Source organism: Pectinophora gossypiella, chromosome 23 (genome assembly GCF_024362695.1).
Source record: "Pectinophora gossypiella chromosome 23, ilPecGoss1.1, whole genome shotgun sequence".
NCBI classification, from domain to species: Eukaryota; Metazoa; Arthropoda; class Insecta; order Lepidoptera; family Gelechiidae; genus Pectinophora; species Pectinophora gossypiella.
This window is the reverse complement of record NC_065426.1, coordinates 11,174,200-11,195,571: the sequence shown is the minus strand read 5'-3', so window position 1 is coordinate 11,195,571 and position 21,372 is coordinate 11,174,200. Positions and strand designations below refer to the sequence as shown.

The 21,372-nt window shown below is 40.0% G+C and overlaps 1 protein-coding gene across 2 annotated transcripts; it reads right to left on the bottom strand.

Annotated features, from left to right (window-relative positions):
* Positions 1-216: 216 nt before the first annotated feature.
* LOC126377591 (retina and anterior neural fold homeobox protein 2) lies at positions 217-21,137 on the bottom strand. Of its 2 annotated transcripts, none has more exons than XM_050025404.1 (6): positions 20,631-21,137; positions 13,053-13,228; positions 12,201-12,341; positions 4,126-4,213; positions 1,880-2,078; positions 217-1,716 (listed from the first exon to the last, which is right to left on the bottom strand). In XM_050025404.1, exons 1-6 carry the CDS (start codon positions 20,695-20,697, stop codon positions 1,569-1,571), a joined length of 819 nt encoding a protein of 272 aa, XP_049881361.1. In that variant the 5' UTR covers positions 20,698-21,137; the 3' UTR covers positions 217-1,568. The 2 variants fall into 2 exon arrangements, with proteins under 2 accessions (XP_049881361.1, XP_049881362.1); XM_050025405.1 differs by having other exon boundaries at positions 12,201-12,338.
* Positions 21,138-21,372: the final 235 nt, after the last annotated feature.

Sequence of the window (21,372 nt, the reverse complement as noted above, 5' to 3'; positions counted from 1 at the left end):
AAACCTTCACCTCCCGATACGACACGACCTGCACCTTCTCTTTTATTTGTTTCATAAATGTGTCCTTTATTGACAATTGGTCATAATAATAAAAAATAAGAAGAAGAGTTTGCTACTTAGCTGCTTACTTTTGTTTGTAATCTAGTATTTCCTGTGTGTAATATAAAGTATTTATGTTATTATAAGAAATTAGAACAGAAAAAATTAAACAAGTAATAAATTATCAATTAATGTATTTATTATTATGTTGTTCTACACGTATATTATTGCAAACTGTCTACACTACGCGCTAATAAATAACTCCTACTTACACCTACCGTACTCTACTCCAATATGTTACAATATATACAAATACACATAGTATTTACAACGACTCATGTGTTTACAAACTGATACATTTCGTGTGACTTACCTACTAAAACACTTTGATTGTGGTCAAATGAATAGACAGGCCTTACCACTTCACAATAAACGTACCAAATTCAAAACAGGCAATATAAAAAATATCTGAAAATACAAAGTTAATTCAACAAAAGATTATGACAATTTTTTTGCAATGCGTTTACTAATAGCTTAATATTTAAATAAAGAGCCCGTCCATTAATTTTATATTTCTTGCATGTTAACAATATTATTTTAAACTATCACAATTCACAGTCGAAACTATTAAAAGGTTTACAGAATAGAATTGCGCAACTGAGGCCATAGTCACTTATGATCATTACCCGTCACTTATGATCGCGACTTGTCACTAGTGATCATGACCCGTCAGTTGTGAGCACGCCCCGTCACGATTAACCGTGGACCTTTTAATATTATTTTGTGAATCTAAACCTAAAGCTACGTTATTTGAGATCGTCGAGGGATGTCCAGACCGATCGACAGATAAACGTTGGAAACATCGAACTTTAAGGCACACGTCCGTTACTACATACAAACTCCCTGTTTACTCGTTTTTACACAGACTAGAAATAAAACTGGAACGAAAGTAGTTTAGAGTAACTATGACCATGCAATTTTACAGAATATTGATAATCTGTGACACATTTTATTCCAATGACCAATTATTTGGAAAGTATTCAAGATGGCGGAACGATGTTAGAATCTTCAAACTCCTTTATGAAGTCTTTTGACGCTTCCTTCTATTGTTCTGCTTCATTTCATCGTTTTACTTCATTGACCAACACCGGCCTATCTATTTCGTGAAGTTTATAAATTATTATTTAATTAAGGTACTTAGGTACATTTTTTTTATAAGTATTTATTAAATATAGATTCTGTCTCAAAATGCGACATGATTTCTTACCGATCAGATATGTTGTGTAGAACTTGTTGCTACCTTTGTAATTCAAATTACCTGTTGCAATTAGTTCTTATATAACTTTTAATTTATTGAATCGAATTTTGATCATACTAACAACTTTCAGACAAGCAACAGAATGCTTTATTTACGAAAGCTTTTTTTACAAGAGATAACAGTATAGTGGACACTAACGATAATTGGACCAAGTGTAATTAGATATTTTATGTAACATGTCGTCTGTCAATACGAGGTGACGTGAGGCTTGCTATGTGTGGAGCGGCGGGTCGGTGCGCAGACGCAGCGATGAGGGCGGCGAGTGAGCCGGAGGGGGTCGCGGTGCCGCTGGGGGGGAGCGCGGGGGACTCGCCGGGGGGGCCGGGGGGGAGCGCACGTGGGGTAGCGCCAGCACGTACCTGCAACAACGGCACCTAGTTAGTTATACGTACCTGATAAAAATAGAACAGTCCAATAAACCCTCCCATAAAGAAATCAGGCGGGGGCGCAATATCAAACTATTCGAGTCATCTGGAATAAATAATTTGTCTTTACGTGTTTGTCAGTTATGTATCCACCCACCTATGCAAGAGCGCCCGGAAGGCAGCAGCCGGCTCGGCGTCAGGCCAGAGCGGCGCGAGGGCAGGTATAGGCAACGCCCCACTCCCTCCCCCCACTCCAGCGCCCAGCTGCAACGCGCCCACGCCACCCGCGCCCAGTCCGGCGCCCACGCCCAGCGCCCACCACTCGCCGCCCAGCGGAGATGACCACTCGCCTACCACTGTGAAATAATATTGCATGTTTATGGAGGTTCGTTTATGACGCGACGTGTTGTACTCGAGATTCAATCAAGTTTTTATGCAGTCGTTCGTATGACGATGACATAAGAGTTAATTAACAAACATGCAAATTTGTAGTCGATTTACATAATTTGTAATATTCCAGAGACTGGGTGCAGAGAGCGCTCGTAATGGCCGATGAAATTATTTCTAAGTACCTAGATGCTAAAAATACTTCATGTGTTTACCACCAATAACCCGACAGATAGTAGATATTATGAACTGAATATTGTAACCTTTTTATGATCTCTAATCTATTTACTGATAATAAACCGATATGATTCGATTATGAAGCAATAACACCCAGCAGGTGTGCGGTCGCACGCGCAGCGATAGTTGTGTATACACCCTTACGATAGCGAACAATGATCGCGTTGTGATTGTGACTCGCCACCTGCCGCCAGTGTGCGTACACCTTTACACAGCCAACGAACGTAGGTAGGTACTAGGCACAACAGTTTATGATCACAGAGATAGCAAACCAAACAAACAAAGCTTTAAACCGTTATTTAAACTGATTTCACACATTATCGATATATCATCCCCAACAAAATGTTGTAAGGAAAATAAATAACGATTTCCGAAACCGGTAATTTGGCTCGAATCACGATAGGATCTAATTATCGGTAAATAACACAAATTTCCCATAAATAATACTCCAATTAGCGAGGTGGCGCTGCTAACGACGCGGACACTGATGTGATAGCGATCGTAAACGATCGGTAATGATCGGTAAACATCGGATAGGTTTCCGTATTTATTACGGCGGCCCTCGACGCGCGGCGGCGGGCGAGGATGTTGTCAAATTGTCACTGACGCGCGGCGCCAGTGAACGCGATGTGGCGTAGCGATAAGTGACTATTGTGTTAGGCGATAGTCGATAAAATATGTAAAAATAATATATAACGAAGCTACGATATCAAATACATAAACAAGCGGCAAAGAAAGAGGGTAGACAAACATGTCTGCCCGTAGAAAATTATGGATCTACCTACTCCACTCCAATCTCATCAGTCATCCCGTGATCATGGCACTTGCAATAGTGTCGAAATATCGGGAGTCTCATATCCCTGCTTTAAACGCGGTAAGAAACCGTTATTATGTGTTTTAATTATAACGAAGTCACTTCCGGCCAGGTTTCTCTTGGCAACGATGTATTGACCACGTGGTATTTTAAATCACATTTTTTTCTACGTTCATTTTTTCCGACAGGATCATATAATAAGTAGATTACTATAATCACTCACTGTCGCGACAATAGTTTGACACTGGACAACATTTTTTTTATTTTAGTTCTAAATCTCTTAAAATAGTGTCGCCCTTTGCTTATGAAAAAGTTCTCACAACTGCCACGCTAACAGAACAGTCCTAACCGGCACGATCCCATGCTCGCTGGCCGCCCGCCGCCCGCAGTGGCACCACACGCGCCACTGCATGTAACACGCGTCATTACGCTCACCCCCGCATTAAAAACAAATCACGAATAAATCACCACAATTATCACCCGCCCGTAATGAATGTTGCTTTAAAACGGTTTAGTGGCAATCAATTTCCGCTCTAAATATTTTAACGTACAAAATATATAAGTAATAAATAAGCCGCTCAACTACAGAAACATAATATTTATGTACATACGACCAAGTACGGCATTCCCGGCGGGGTTCGGCGTGCTCTCCGGTTGATTGAGAGGAGGCCTGTGCCCAGCAGTGGGACGTATATAGGCTATTTATGTTTGTGTTATGTTGTGAAGATTTTCGAATTTGTTTTCGAATTCATGTTGGATCAAAAATGATTATACGTGCTCAGCGGTGAAGGAAAACATCGTGACGAAACCCACATTCCCGAGAAATGCGATTCGAAGGTATGTGATCCAAACTATATTGGACTGGTTTTCCCTTCGCGGGTTGGAAGGTTAGGTAAGCTGAGCCCGTGAGAAATGCAATAACGCTAGGGAGACGATGAGTGTGACAGCCGTGGGGCGGTACCCACCGTGCTCATGATGCAGGAAGGGCGCGTGGTCGCGGCCCAGGGCCTTCTCCCGCTTGCGCCACTTGGCGCGCCGGTTCTGGAACCACACCTGGAAACGACACATAGTTAGAGTACACTTCATATTTACCCGTTGACTAATAGCTAATTTGTTATTGTAGAGGTTGAAGTAGGTGATTACTGCGCGCTGCTTGAAAATTAGTTAATGTCTAAAATGATTCAATTCCCAAAATTAATTTTAAAAATATCATTAATATAAATTTCACAACCATTACACATAACAAAAGAATATTTACTACTTATGTTTTAATAATCTTATTGTGTCTATTATAACAGCGATTGTATTCCAACGAATTTGTGTTAAATTGTGTGAAATTAAATACTCAATCTCGTATAGAAAGTGCTAATCTCGTTAACTTAAAAAGCTAGAGATGGGGAGATGAAAATTGTAGGCATTAAAGTGCAATTTTCTCCTATTGGATGCAATCACCCGCTCGAGTCGAGCTGTTTCCGCACGTCTGCGGCGGAGCTTTAATTTTTTTATTGTGTAATTGTTGGCAATTTGACAACCCCCCCCCCGTCACCCCCACTCCCCCTTTTACCCCCCGCTCGCCCCCAGTACAATGGCCGCAAATGAAAAGCAATTACGCATACGTGTCCTCCTCGCGGCGACAAAAGACATTGTCAAACCGAAAAAAATGTGTAATTTCATAAATCCGAGTCACAGAGTACAGAAAAGACCTAGTTATCTTTATAAGCTGCATTAGCAGTCGTTATTAACCACCAATCCACATTGGGCCCGCGTGATGGTTTAAGGCCCGATCTCTCCATCCATAGGGAAGGCCCGTGCTCCAGCAGTGGGGACGTTAATGAGCTGATGATCATGATCTTCATAAGAGTGATACGCCGGTAGCAAACTCACATACCTGTACCTACATTATAAATATAATGTACTATGGAAGGAGGTTTCCAATTTTTTTTTTTTACCTTTTTCCTCGCCTTATGGTTGTCTGGAAGAAATCGCTTTAAGCGATAAGGCCGCCATTTGCCATGTACTTAGTTAAGAGACTTTTTGTAATTATTTCTTTTTATTTTGGTGGTGGTGATTTTGGTTTTTGTTTTTGTATTGTATTGAGGTTATATACAGGGTGTTAGTGACACCGTAACGAATACTGAGAGGGATGATTCAGACCATGATTCTGAGTAGATATCAAATGGAATTGTCAGTCGGAAAATTCATGAAAAGTTTTGTTTTTTTAAATTATTTTCATTTCCATACTTTTGCGACGGAAAATTACACGGACAGTTACGATGTCACCAACATCCTGTATACGTTAGTCTACATCCATAATTTGATTTTGACGAGACTAACTTTCTAATATAGATTCGCAATTCTTTACCTGTAGGCCTAAAGCACTTTTAGAATATAAATCTCATTGTTTAACATTTTTTTCTGAAAATGGCTGGGCCTTGGGAAGTTCGATTTTCAACGGAAGCGACAGCTTAAGTTATGCCACCGTTCTTTCTGTTCTACATCTACATAGTCGTATTACCCCCCCCCCCCCCCCCGCGCCCCCGCGGCTCACTTCACTCGCATTACACGTATTAGTGACAAGTGCCCAGTCCATCTACACTGTAGAGCTCTTCAATCACAAAGCAACTCTTTGATTGCTCTAATAGCTGCAGTTACACCACTACACACGCACGTACAGCGTGTTAAACGATGCCGCGCCGTTTTATACATTCTTATTTTATTAACGGGTGATAATTTGCTATTGGTTTTCAAATCCATTATTGTAAAAAAATATGGATTTTTGCTTATAATTGCTTGTCTTCTTATGGAACATTTTTTTGTAAGGCAGCGGAAAGCTCAGTGAAGTGTAGGTACTCCGTTACTTGTCCAATTGGGAATAAAGCCATGTAGTTATTTACATCATTAATTATACAGAGAATAAGCGAATAATTTCTCGCCATGCGCTTCATCATATAACCACCTTTGTGTCTGCAAGTTATTTTAATCTTGGTAGTGGTGAAGAAAGATTTGTGATGTAAAGGTGTATGAACCGTGTGATCAGCCCAATATCGTCCATATTATGATAAACTAAAAAGTAAAAGGGACACAATCCTTCTGTTGATTTTTATTAAATACTTGAGAAGAAGAGAAGACAAGCAGTTGAACGTGTTCTAAATTTTTCATTTGCTCCCAGTCCAGAGTAGCAGCCGAACCCAAGTAAATGTGGTCGATTCAGGAAGAACGCTGGCTCCGGAAGATTTATTTCTTTCTTCCCCATAAAAATACATCACAACCAATCTTCAGGACCACGTGTCCATATTAATTACAGGCGACTATTAAATCGCCCGCGAAGTGCAAATAAAGAAATAAAGGCTCTCGATGACGTCACAGAGCTCTTGTGCCGTCACAGCGGCACTTGTGACGTCAGAGAGCTCTCGGCCGCGTGTCGCGCTCTATTGAGCTCTAATGCATTCTAAATATCCACTCGTAACCGACACCCTGAAACGAACCCTAACGTCTACCACACTAGGTCGCGGGTCCATCACGTCGCTCGTGGGATCCTCTTGAGAGGATTACAAGCAATTTGCGCCCTCCTCCGTCGAGAGCTGTCGTGAATTAAAACTATGAATAAAAAGTATGAGGTTCGATTACCCGTCGGTCAGTTTAATAAAGCGAGTTCCATAGAATTGGTTGGTTATTGGTACGTTACGTTCCGGTTAAAAACGATAACAACCCAGGCTGTAAAATTCGCGTAAAAGTTGAATAGTAGAAGATTGTTGGAAATGACGCCCTTTACGGGCTGATAGCCATAGCACTACTCAGATTATACATTATTTTATCTTTAAATAGTTTGTGAACAAAAACGCGTCCATTAAATACGAACTATATGCATGGCTATCGACACGAATATGACGGAGAAATCATCTTTCAATGCATCATTAAGAATATTCCTAACAGCCATCATACATTAATGATACAACATCGGTTTCGCAGTGGCAGAGTCGGGAAAGGATGGCCGACCATACCGCGATCATTTCACGATATTCTAAAGGAAAGCCACGTCAAGAGTACTATAAATCAGCGAACATGTTTGAAATTGTGAAGTTAAGATCATTGTACTTAATAAGGTGGTACCCCAATTTTAAATTATATTTTTTTTTTTTTTGAGTATGCTCCATACCTCCTCCGGTTGATTGAGGGGAGGCCTGTGCCCAGCAGTGGGACGTATATAGGCTGTTTATGTTATGTTATTTTATCCAACATCTACACCGTTTCTCACTTGCTACTATTACCAAGAAGCTTCCCCAGCCAGTGGTGTATGCCCCCGCCCCCGCCCGCTGCAGTAATCACCAAATTGCCGGCACTTGCGGCCGCGGAGTGCTCGCTTAATTAGCCCATTGTGCCGCGCGGCGCGAGCCACTCACGCGCGCCACATCACCGCACACATTGCAAGTAATTCCGCTCTTTAGCTGTAATTAACTTACTGCTGATTAAGTCAATCACTGACTTGTAAAACGCATTTTAGATACCCAATTTTTCTCACCAGATTACTTCATCTTGTTGCTGAACTGTTAACTAATTTAATCCGGTCATTTATCGCGTGTCAAATAAAGTTAGTTTGTTTATCGCGTCGCGTAGGATACGCGCGCAGCATACTACGGCTACAGCTCGTAGATGGCTAGTGCGTCCGCTTTGTGGTATACCACTATATTACTATAGCAGATATATCTACTGATAAGGACAAATACTGATTTATCAAACGACTGATAATTATAATATATTACTGTAATAGATTTTGTTGTAGATCTGACTGTTTTGTTACACTGCAGTACGTAGTATTATTCCTTATTATATGACTGTAGCCTGCATGGTGGAAGAAATCGCTTCCTGCGAAAGTATCTACTTTAGTTTTTGTGAATATCAGTGCAATGAAATATTTAAGTATTCAATCATTTTATGATTCCAAGCGACTAATAGCACAGGCAATCCTAATGTCATGTGCTTGATTTAAATCGCCATTGTGTCGACTGCCAACTATTAAAGGATTATAAACAATCGGTGCAATTTTGGGGGAGTTATTACTTGAGATGCACGAAGCCGGCTAAATGAGCAAATGATTTTTTGTGATGAAGCACTCAACGTTTAATTAGAGCTGCATGAATGCGCGCTGATGACCTCCTTACTACGCGAATTACCTGAGACATTCCGTGAGAGGGATCATAGGGGGGGTTCGGCGGTGATGTAGTTGACGATTAGTGGGAAACATTCCCTAAATGTTCACCGGGGTAAGCAGATATATCTGAGGAAATATTAAATATGACAGGAAAATCTACCTTGTGATCGGTAAAAATGCGCGCCCGCATACACAGATAGGTGGATAGGTGGCGGGAGATAGGCAGAGACATATCTCCAGCTGCGGGATATTGTACACAATGTGGAATGGTTGCCAATAGCTCTTGGCCTACTTCTAAGTAATAAAATAAACAGCTCCACTTATTTGCAATATGGCGTAATTAAAGCGCTCAAGTTTAGGATCATGATTGAAAACATAGTTGAATCGTCAAATCCGTCGAAATCTGAATTTATTAATTTAAAATGTAATTCAATTTAAAATGTAATGTAATTTTAATTGTAATGTAGTGGCTCACGATCTGGAGGTCCGGGTTCGATTCCCGATGGGGACATTGTCGAAATCACTTTGTGAGACTGTCCTTTGTTTGGTAAGGACTTTTCAGGCTTGAATCACCTGATTGTCCGAAAAAGTAAGATGATTCCGTGCTTCGCCGTTAAGCCGTTGGTCCCGGCTATTAGCCGTAAAAAACACCTCCACCAACCCGCATTGGAGCAGCGTGGTGGAGTATGCTCCATACCCCCTCCGGTTGATTGAGGGGAGGCCTGTGCCCAGCAGTGGGACGAATATAGGCTGTTTATGTATGTATGTAAAATGTAATTAATAATATTCGATCACAAATTGAAGTCACAACTCCTAGAACAAAAGCCGTCCACTGCACCGAACTGTCGCCTATTAAACCGATACCGGCCTGTGAACATTTCAATACGTTTCAAACATGAAAGTTCATAATAATAGTGAAAGTTCAGAACACAATGCGATAGAATTTCTATTGAATGTGATTGTCGCCGATGAAGCGGGCAGGTGGGGGGAGTTGGGGGCGAGAGGGGGATGCAGTGGGGGGGAGGGCGAGTCCAGTTGGCTACAATTTGCGTGCATTGTGCGGGTGAGAATAGAACTAATTTTAATTACGTCGCGCTCGCGATACAGCGCGCAAATTACCACTCACTACACTACACTATTCAGTCGCACTGTTCCCTCGTTCACTTTTCTTTGCCAGTCTTTTATAAAATTCTGCTGCAGATTTTTTAAATAACCCTTTTTTATAGCTGTATTTTTGTCCATTGATGTAAGTTTTTGTACATTTGCCTGAACTTTTATATAGGGGATTAAAATGGTGCATTAGAAATTTAATGGAAAGTGAGATTTAATTGCAAGCTGGTAATATTTATATTATCAAAGTGTATAGTTTTTAATTTAATTATTTTGCGTTGTTCACTAGGCAATCTAAGGGATCTTAGGTAATAATTATAACTTAAATTATTCCGCGGTGACACGATATTGCCGACAATTATTATTCCCGCCGAATACAATAATTACCACGACATAATTATCGTGATAGAAATAACTATAACCGAACAAATTAAATCAAACCTTAAATTGAAAATTAATTATTTATAAATGGTGACATTAACTGAACATCAAATATTTCAGGTTAAAGATTTATTTCTCAAAAGAATTACAAATTCACTTAATATGAGAAACATTAAGACAGTATATATTAGCTTATAGTTATCCAAGAGTTTATACAAACATGCTATTACTACTTAACTAAAAGAAAAAAAAGAAAATAATACAAAAATAGGTATATATGTAATCCTCTAGTTAATAAAACTTTAATTTTTTACGTATATATTATGGTATATATTATGTTACGTTGCTGCTATATAGGTTTTAAGTTTGTTCTTAAAAGAAGTCATGGTTTCAGTATTTTTAATTTCTTTTGGCAAGCTGTTATAAATCTGCGCTCCCTCATATAATATATTTTTAATGCCATAAGTTTTAGTTCTAGGTCCACGTAATACAATATTATCTTTGTTCCTTGTATTATGCTTGTGGGTCTTTTTGGTGAAAGTGATGTCTGAGTGAATGGTTTTATGTAAAATTTTCCTTACCAGTATGCATGTGTTATATTTATATAATTGCGATAAATTAAAGTATTTTGTTTTATTATAAATTATTTCAGTTGGTGTTAAGTAATCTATGCGATACAGGACCTTTATTAGCTTATTTTGTGAGGTTTGGAGTTTCTTAAGATTGGTTTTAGCGGCAGAGCCCCAAATTTGTACCAAATATTCCAAATGTGGTTTGACTAAAGAATTGTAGATAGTGTCTCTTAAGTTATATGGTATACAATGAGACATTCTGTGCATAGCACCTGTAAGTGCTACTATTTTAGATCGAATGTATTTAATGTGGGCTGCCCATGTCAGTTTATCATCAAGTACTAGGCCAAGGTATTTTTCTTGATGTGATTGATTGATTTTAATGTTGTTTATGGTAAGTGGATCATGATAAGGGATTTTTTTATTTTTAGCAGAGAAAATCATGTATGAGGTTTTCTTGGTATTAATTGTTAATAGATTGCATTGGAACCATATATTAAGAATATTAAGATCATTTTGTGCCTGTTTTATTATTTCGTGGATGGAGTGGGCAAAGTAAAAAAGACACGTGTCGTCAGCATATAGGCTGATATGTCCTGTTAGACCTGCTGTATTGATGTTGTTTATATAGATCAGAAAGAGTAGTGGCCCTAGTATGGATCCTTGAGGGATTCCGCAAGTTATTTTTGCCCGGCTGCTTTGATGGTTTCCTATTTTAACTATTTGACACCTATCTGTAAGATAAGATTTTAAGATTTTATATGCTAGATCAGTTATACCGATATTATGTAACTTTTGCAATAAGAGTGTGTGACTAACTGTATCAAAAGCTTTTTGTAGATCTATAAATATACCTAATGCTATGTGTTTGTTATCTATATTGGTTTTAATTTTGGTGATTAAGTCAGTGCAAGCTGAGAGGGTATTAGATTTAGTCCTAAAACCGTACTGGTGTTCGGAAAGGAAATTTAATTTGTTAAGATATTCGTCAAGTTGTAAGTATAAAACCTTTTCAAATATTTTTGAAATCACAGGTAGGACTGAGATGGGCCGATAGTTACCAGGGTCCGTTTTAGTTCCCGATTTATAAATGGGACTAACTTTTGCAATCTTTAAGTTATCTGGGAAAGTACCCGAGGAAAAACATTCATTAATGCAACTGCATAGATCCTTAGCTACCACATTTTTAATGCATTTTAGAGACTTAGTATTTATTCCGTCGAAGCCTGTACTAGTATTGGCATCTAGATTGTCAATGATTCTAATTATTTCATGTACAGAACATTCTTTGAATTTTGATAGATTGTTATTATTTTTGCTTGTGGTGGTATAGCTTAAAGTATGCGTTAAATTATTATGATATTTTTTTGGAATTGTGTTTGCTAGTACTGCTCCAATTTTTACTGCTCCAAAAATATTTAATAATATAATTAATAAAATATGGAATTCGTAAGTTAAATTAAATTGGATGGTGCGTGTGATCTCAACCACACTATAATGTGAACACTATTGTGGCGCAATTTTGTGGCTCACCTCGGTAGTAACAAGAGCGTGAAGTATGTCAGTGAGATATTTGAAGGTAAATCCAAATAAAGGAACTAAGCCTTTTAACACACTTTCACAGGACAATCACAAAAAGTCTAATCATAAAATAAAATTACAAATATCTAATATAATAATGATGTGAATAGTGTGATGTGTGTATTTTTGTGTACCTGTCATACGTAAGTGTGAGCCTGTGCATGTTCGTTCGTGCGAGGGTGAGTGGTACTGTGTGTATGTGTGTGTATGTGTATGTGAGGGTGGGTGGTGCTGTGTGCGTGTGTACCTGCACGCGCGCCTCGCTGAGGTCCAGCCTGAGCGCGAGCTCCTCGCGCGTGAACACGTCCGGGTACTGCGTCTTGTCGAAGGCGCGCTCCAGCTCGTGCAGCTGGTACGTCGTGAACGTCGTGCGGCTGCGCCTCACCTGCTTCAACATACACAGAGCTGTTCTCATCTCTACACTGGACATTGTCATATCTTCTACATTATGGTTGCCTCTCTCGCGGTATGGTTAACTCTGTCTGCCTCTGTCACGTCTTCACACCGATAGATCGGATGAGAGTAACAGGACGAACATACAGTCTTTGCAAGAAAGAAGTGTTCTTCTTCTATCGTGTGGGTTGTGAGGCGGATTACCAACCTCATCAACCTTGGTGTCAGGGTTACTATTGAGCCGCCAAAGGTCCCTGACATGACTCATGTAACGACTACGTACTTACATCAGTATGTAGTAACCGGGACCAACGGCTTAACGTGCCTTCCGAAGCACGGATTTTCTTAATTTCGGACAAAAAAAGAACAAGAAATATTTATCTTACGTAGTAGAGCTACTAACTGCAATTTACCTGCTATTGCTCCAGACAGGACCCTATTGTTGAACCAACCTGTCTGTCCGACCGTCCGTGCTTAAAGAACTTAACTTACTAAGGTCAATTGGGTGATATAAGAGCCCCCAAAACAAGGCTGTTTACTTATTATTTAACTCACTGTAGCAGTCTTCGTAGCCGAAAACGGCACGCTAGTGGCAAGCGCGCCGTTATAACGCGTCAGCGTTTCATCAGCGCGCTCACAGTTTCTTATCAGCGTAGTTCGGCCACACCGACGCGCGCGTCAGCAACAAGCAGTATAAGCAAGTTACCTTACGAGGTCTGCCGGCGTCCAGCTGCTCCAGCGCGTCAGCGTGCTCGCCCGCGTCGCTCGCGTGCTCGTGCTCGTGCTCAGTCTCGTGTTCGTGCTCGTGCGCCGCGTGCTCGCCCGGCTCCACTTCGTGCTCCGAGTCGGAGTGCGTGCTCTCGCTCTTCAGCTCGATGCGATCTGGGACAATAAATATTGCACGTATTTAGTACTTTCTTTTCATCCATCTCCCTAGCATTATTCCGTTTTTCACAGGGTCCGCTTACCTAACTTGAAGATTTGACAGGTCCAATTTTTTTACAAAAGCGACTGCCTGTCGGACCTTTCAAACCGGGAAAGGAAAACCAGACCAATACAGGTTCTACTAGATACTAATAAGGTTAAGGTTCTGTTGTTTCTAACCACTGTTTGACGTTTTTGGGGCTTCGATGCTATTTTACTCTGTAAGCTGAGATAAAATCTTGACTTTGAATAAAATTTCTATCATAATCCTATTCTGATAAAATAATAAACAAAATTGATTTAAAACGGACGTCGCGACACAAATTCAAATCAATAAATTATAACCGAATGAGAACCCTCGACGCTGCCCATTAGTCCGGCCAAGTAGTTACAATAAGTCACGTTAAAAATGATGTTAGTATATTACATCACTACTCCTTTCCGCCCTACACCCTCACGAATGAATGCATCTACCCTCTTACTGCATTACCAAAACTACAACATTATAATAACATTAATAACTATTAAAGTACGTTTCCATTTGTTGTTTGTACTTAACATTATAACAACAGTGATTGTTCATAAGTCGTTTTGTATTTGTAAGCCTTTATGATAATTGTAATCGCAAGGGTACTTGCCTTATTCAAATAAGATTTTTTACAAATGTTAATATAAAAAAAGTACTGTGATACTCTCGACAGTAATCCCTATTGAAACGACAGATTCTCGAGATTATCTGTAAAAGATACATACGTCCAAACATCAAAGCACACTCGGCTGTATTTGTTCTGTGACATACACATACATACTTCATCACTTTCACCCCAGCGGTATCCAGTTCTTCACTGAAGATATATCAGGTCCAGTTTTTTTACAGTAGCGACTGCCTGTCTGACCTTCCAACCCGCGAAGGGAAAACCATCCCAATACAGGTTTAAGTCAAATACCATCAAAAAAGCATTTCTCGGGAATGTGGATTTCGTCGCGATGTTTTTCTTCACCGCTGAGCACATTGTGATCGAAATTGTGCAGGCCTGTGCTGGGATTCGGACCTACGAACTCACATTGAGAGTCAACCGTTCCTCCAACTGGGCTATCACGGCTCTCCAGACATACCTACTTCATTCTATTCTATGGTATTGACTCTGCTGACAGATTGCTAGCACCTCGCCCATACCAAGTAGTTTATCAAGACATGACACGCAATATCCGGGAGTACGTCCAAATGTTATTAATGACATTTGGACGTACTCTACGACCACTTCAGAAAGTGTTCTCTGTTCCTACATTGACAATAAACTATTTTTGAATATCATTGAAACACACCACCTCAAGTCTCAAGTGACTGGTGAGATTTGAATGGAGGAGGTACATCCATAGTTTCTCTCAGGGCAAATATATCTGTCTGCGCTCCTTCGTGGTTTGTTTGCACTTTTAATGTCGGAATGTTAGAAAGTGCCGGAATGTCGTGTCTCATGGTCCTGACATGCGGCGGTATGACCCCGATGTTATGTTGCAATAATGTTAGTTATCGAGTAAACCTCAAACAACGTATCTTTGAATATTACGACCAGCTACCAGTCCCCCCGCGCCGCCCGCCGCCCAGCATCATCACAGACATGTTCCCACCGGCCCAGGGTAATCCCGCCACACTAATTGCACCATCCACACAAACCATTTCCCACCCTCTCACACAGGCAATAAGGCTGTACGTCGCGTGTGTGTTACACCCAGCCGACCCCAACGGTATACTCTTTTTATTCGCCACTTAACGTCACTTGATGTTATTCGTTCCACTATTTATTTATACTAATTCTATTTTTATACCTTTGTTATAATTGTTGCGAGTATTAGCCGTACAAAGCGAGGAGCACAATACAAGCGCATGTTTATTGTGCGCCTGCGCCGCGGGGTCGGCCCGCCTGTCTCCCTTGCTACGGCACTTCACGTCACACGCCATGTTAACTAGGGCCGTATTATAATCTCCTCAACTGAGTTACTAAGTCACGGGAACAAAACTTCCTCCTCTATACAGATTTGAATGAACAATAAATCTTTAGTGAGTCGGGGATTATTTCGCAAGTTTTGAAATGAAGTATTTAGGTGACCTATTGAATACCTATATCATCTCTCTTCTCCATATCTTAGTCTACGAATACTGTTGAAAGATCGTAGCATGCTTGAAAATGTATTCATATGACGTGACTCCCAGGAATTGTTATGGCAATAGGCTCGCCCCCTATTACATTGGACTTAGACACGACTGGCGAGGAGTGGGGGGTGTACTGTACAGGCGTGATGTTATGTTGTTTATTTTTTTATTCTTTTTTTTAAGGGATGTTATCTTCCAAAGCGTGTTACTAACATAACATAATATAACAAATACTTTATTGCACAAACAGGAAAAAATCAAAATACAAAACAAAAGAGAAATAGAATTAGTACAATAGGCGGCCTTACTACTGACTTTGCTGAACTGAACTTTCTCTTTGTAGATACAAATCACCAGTGAATGACTTGTAATACAAGGTGATAGTGAGCTCGTACCGAATACTGAGGGGGATGATTTCGACCATGATTCTGAGTTAGTATCAAGTGGAATTTCCCGTCGCAAAACTCATGTCTTTTTTATTATTTTTTTCAAATATTTTCAATTCTATATTTTTGTAATGGAAAATTCCACTTAATATTAACTCAGAATCATGGTCTGAATCATCCCCCTCAGTAACGAATACTGAGATATCTGAATCATTTCTTAATGTTTTCGTTACGATATCACTAACACCCTGTATATAATGACCTTAGATCATTTGATGCTGGGTCTATTGTCGTGTTGGTCTACAGGGGATGTCCAGCACAAACACCCGAGCAGCTGAGTGGATGAAGTGATATTATTGCTAAGTAGCAATCTCTTCCAAGCAGGGTTTAATGGCTCCAAGTCGTGATTCTGCCTATTCCAATAGTGATTGAAGGCGTGAGTGTAAATCAATATGTTTGCATTATTTGTAAGAAAAATGTTAAAAGCTTCCGTAATAAGTACGGAAATAAATCTGATAACAGTATCCTACGGTAAGCCTCTTACAACACAGAGTAGCGCGAGCTGCACGCTGCGCGCGACGGCAATTATAAAAACATTCGCGTATCAAAGCCCGGTGACTGGGGCGTACGACACACCACTCGGGTATCGTCAAACTAATGTACTGCAGAGAGAGTACAGTAGCGAGTGAGTTGTGCGGAGCGGCGTACAGCGTAATCCCTTCAAATTGGCCCTCGTTACATCGCATCAATCTGTCCCGAGTGCAGTTTAAAGGTCGAACAGATTTGTATCATTTGTTTTATTAATCGTTTTGTGATGGGAAACGTACTTGGAGTGCGAGCTGACGGCGGAATTAAAATGGAATTAAATGTTAACACAAGCAATGACATTGATCAGCTGGGTTGATGCTGTACTGCTACAACATCACACCACACAATGTGACATAATAATAATATTTAATAATTATTATTATTCTCGCGGACGTGAGCAAAAAAGCTGCAAAATTAAAGTGGAAGTGGGCCGGTCATGTTTGCCAAATGCAACATGATAGGTGGGCAAAAGTTGTCACGGAGTAGACACCTCCTGGACGCAGAGGCAGAGGCAGACCCAGGAAGCGATGGAGAGACGACCTGGACGCGTTTCAGACGGTTGGAGAGAGATCGCTCAGGACAAGCAGAAATGGAAGCTCAGAGGGGAGGCCTTTGCCCTGCAGTGGGACAATCCAGGCTAACTAAAATTATTATTATTTATCTTAATTATTTTAACTCAGAAACTACAAGTGGTAGAAGTCTTAAATTTTACATGGGAGTTCTTTTTTTGGACGTAGTGATCACTAAGACTAAGGATTTTGGGAAATTCAACCCCTAAGGGGTGGCAAAGTTTATTTGAATCTTGTATAATTTTATTAGTAGGGTTTTACGCGAAGTCTCGGGTAACAGCTAGTCATTAATAACTGATGCGGCTGTACGGTCCTTGATGTGGCCGTAATATCTTTAACTTGATTGATTTAAAATGATAAAATTACTGAATTGTTCGGAAAGGAGTGGAAATGAGTACACGCGGCGCTTGTTATACGTGAGCTGATTTATTGTAATATGTCAGCGTAAATTGATATAATAAGTACAAATTATAACGATGTGCGGTATAAACCGTACAGCGGCATTTTGCGAAATTGAACCCCTGAGTATAAAGGGGATATAAAAGTGTGTATTAAACTATGCACTGATCAAAACACTCACGGCTCACAAAATTTACACGCGAACGAAGTCGCGGCTAACAGCCAGTAATGTAACAAAAGAGACCTCATTACTGTTGTGGGCCAACATCCCGCGGCGTGCTTGGATCTCCGCTGGTCTCTATTGTTATTATATTTTTCATTAAAAATAATCCAAACATAAGAATGGTAATCTGTACAAGTTGCAGCAGCTGGTGTAATGAGGTCGGAGTGTGGCGGCGCCGGGCGCGGCGGGCGGCCGGCCCCGCCGCCGGCGCCGGGCCTGCACGGGGGCACGGGACCACACCACAAGTGGCCAACTGGATTCACGAAAGACCACTTGGAATACAAGAAGTCCGCCTCGAAAAAGAACTATTTTTAAAATGACATTCATCCAGCACCACGCGTTTACTATGGTTACAAATACGGACACTAGATTTTCCGGTCCTGGAAAGTATTTTATTTACTTTACACCCCTGACAATATGCGCGCGTTTTTCATTTTTCGGACTTTTACCGGCACGCAACTGGTTCATTTTCATTTTAATAAATTCCAATACCTCGGACAAGGCTCGTGATGATTATTCCTACGACATCGACAGTTCAATAGTATCTTAGGACTAACCGTCCTTTGGGTTTTCACAGTAACATCCCTATTTTGGTTACACATTACAGGCTGATCACCTGATTGTCCGAAAAGAAGATGATTCCATGCTTCGAAAGGCACGTTAAGCCGTTGGTCCCTACTATTTACTGATGTAGAAGTACGTAGTCGTTACTGACACCAGGGTTAATGAGGTTTGTAATCCTCCTCACAACCCACACGATACATGATGATGAACGCAAACGAATAAACTCACTTTTGCCTTTTAATTTAAAAGAAGATTACCTTTAAGTCGAATAGAATATTAGATCCTGTATACGTAGTTGATTAACGTATTACTTGATGCCTGAAGCGCCGCACTATTATAGGTGACGGACTGAGTTGATATACGGTCACTATACACAATATTTAATCCAAGACACATGAGGTCACGACTGTACTCCCGATTGGGCTAACCAGAGGTACATCCATCGCAAGTTGAACTACCTAAGTACCCACGCCTCACCGAGCTTTCTATTAGCCCAACGTGATAGGAGGTGAGCCGTATCGCCGTCTGTAATTTGACACTCAATCTAAAAGTGCCTACAAGTTACAAGTACATAAAGCATCGTCATCGTTCACAATCAACAATATCGTATTTAAAACGTTGTGAAATTCTAAGCTAATATTTTAGTTCTGGTTTATTCCTAAATACAATCACGTCCGCGTCACCTTCGGGGTGGGCAGGGCCATGAGTCGTCAAAATAACAATTCGAAGATAGCCAGGCACCGCGAAGTGACATCCTGTCCGCTACTTGTCTAAAGGATGTCCCGTCACTTGCCACTTGCTGTGCGTGTTGTGTGTGAGACACTCCTGGGCAACACGGAATGACAGTCACAACCCGCTACCGCGTGGTTAATTTAACAAAGAGGCACTTAATAACACGTCCTCCCACAACAGTCAATTACGCATTACTCTATTAATTATATCATATTAAAATCATAATTAAATAATAATCAGTTCATTAACTAATAAAGAAAGTATTTTACTAATAAATTTAACCATTAGTGGGCATTAATTGTATTTTTATTATTTATTATTAATTTATTGTGTTTTTAATTTATATTATTCACTAAAATGTAATTTTATTTTTTTAATGTTGCTTTATTTTTAAATAATAATATTGAATATAAGCGCCCTTGCTGAAAATTTGATCTAAGAAAATAATTGCTATTTGACATTAATTTGTTTGATATGACATAGTTAGTTGACTCTCAATATTACTTTTTTAGATAAAATGCTTTACCCGCCTGCTGCTTACCTTCACTGGCGTATATAATAAGACTCAGAACATCAATAAAAACGGTAACACATACATACATAAGCCATTATAGTGAATAGTCTAAAATAAAATTGAAAATAATAAAACGGTTATAGTCGGACTCGCAATAATTCAAACTGAATAAAAAAAATCTATAATATGTAACACAAATATACGTTGCTTGAGTCCGACACGCACTTGGCCGGTTTTTCATGTTCTAAAATGATCTATCGCCGGGCGTAGTGCGTTCAAGTCTTTTGTAGGCGTGGCGTAGCGGCCGCGTAGCGAGACGTAGCGACGTAGTGCTACGGTTAGTTTAGAACAATGTTTATTGTATAATACGATTTTCTAGTGATGTACCCACCTATGGGGATATGTGTAGGTTATCCTCGGATGGTATTTACCACTCGAGCGTTCAAAATCACAAGGATCGGAACATAATCGCAACTTTTTTGTAAAAAATAAACTTGTCTTCTATTTTATTACATAACTTAAGAATATGTAAATAATAATTATTGAAATTTCTATTTTGGTAGACTGTTATTTGTATTGTTTACCTTTACGATAGTTTTTTTTTTATTATTTAATCTGTAGCGTTGTGCTGGAAATATGATACTTGTTGTTCAAGCTCGCCTTCGTTCCTGCTTGGAATCACTGGATGATGATTTCGTTACCTACTTACAATAAATTTATAAAAAGAAGCGTCTTCTCGGTTGACTTTAGTTTGAGTTGATTTTGCTTACATCGTTTATAGATCCAAATATACGGTTCATACGTTCATTAATGCAATACGTTTTGCAGAAAAATAATTGGTAAATTTTCACTTCGCAAACAAAAAAAGTGATCCTATAAGGGTTCCGTTATTTCTTTTGTGGTTCGGAACCCTAAATATAAATAAGAAGTTTATACAAGTTTAGGCGGCTCAAGTTGTTTTTTATTTAATTGTGGGTCTGCCTACTGTAAGGTCTAAAAACTTTTTTCTATATTAGGTACTTATTGCTTACGAAGCTACTATAATCTAATATATTAATTTATTGAAATAAATGCGCATTCTTTCGTCATTACTCGAGTCGTTTACTTGTCTCCCCGTTCCCTCCTCACACCACCCCGTGAGGATTCACAAGTGTGGGTTTTTTTTTTTGTAATGATCTTTTTTCTCACGATAAAACCGCTAGACTGATTGGGATAAAAATGTGTGTAACTCACGGTGCGCGGGCTCTGCTCGGCCCAGGATGTGGTCGATGGTGTACATGGCGCCGCGCCGCGCGGACATCACATGCAGCAGGGTGACGTCACCAGCCGACCACCGTCACCGTCGGTCACCACCGGTCACCACCAGTCACCACCGGCTAGACTAGTACTACCACCGCCCCTCACTCAACGACTGATAACTGTGAGATTAGTTTGGAAAGCAAAGCTTGAATATTTTTTAGTTTAGAAACGCACTTCAGAATGTCACTTGTTAACGTGTCGGTCGGTCACATAAATATGTACCCTATATGTACGGCAGCCGGCGAGTGTACAGCCCACTGAGACACTTTACATTATTTATTTATTGATTTGACGCGGTTTCTCGTTGATTACCAGTGATAATGGAAATTAATTTAAAAATAATTTAATTTTAAATTTATGTTTTCTTCAATTATTTTGCAATTACGATACGGTCTGTAAAATAATTATAGTAATTGATTGAAAAATTAATTGAATATAACTAATAAGTAATTGTAATCGTACGTATTTTTGTTATATTGGCCCCGCGTCTGCCCGCGTCGCGCGTTTCGTAATGACTGGTGCACCTCACCTGCGAGCGACAGCCTACAGCTGTATGACGTCTCGCTCGCTCTCTAGCAGTCCTCTATCGCTCCGTCGCACTCTCACGCCCCGCCCTCCACTGTGATTGGTCGCGCGCTAACCTGTGGCGCGCGGCTCTGCCCGTGAACCAACTTTA

Excerpts from the sequence above, each read along its gene's own strand:
- LOC126377591 (XM_050025404.1), bottom strand. The coding sequence starts at position 20,697 with ATGTCCGCGCGGCGCGGCGCCATGTACACCATCGACCACATCCTGGGC. Across the intron at positions 12,342-13,052 it reads ACGCCGGCAGACCTCGTAAG|CAGGTGAGGCGCAGCCGCAC; the intron begins GTAACTTGCTTA and ends TGTATGTTGAAG. Across the intron at positions 4,214-12,200 it reads TCAGCGAGGCGCGCGTGCAG|GTGTGGTTCCAGAACCGGCG; the intron begins GTACACACGCAC and ends TGTCGTTTCCAG.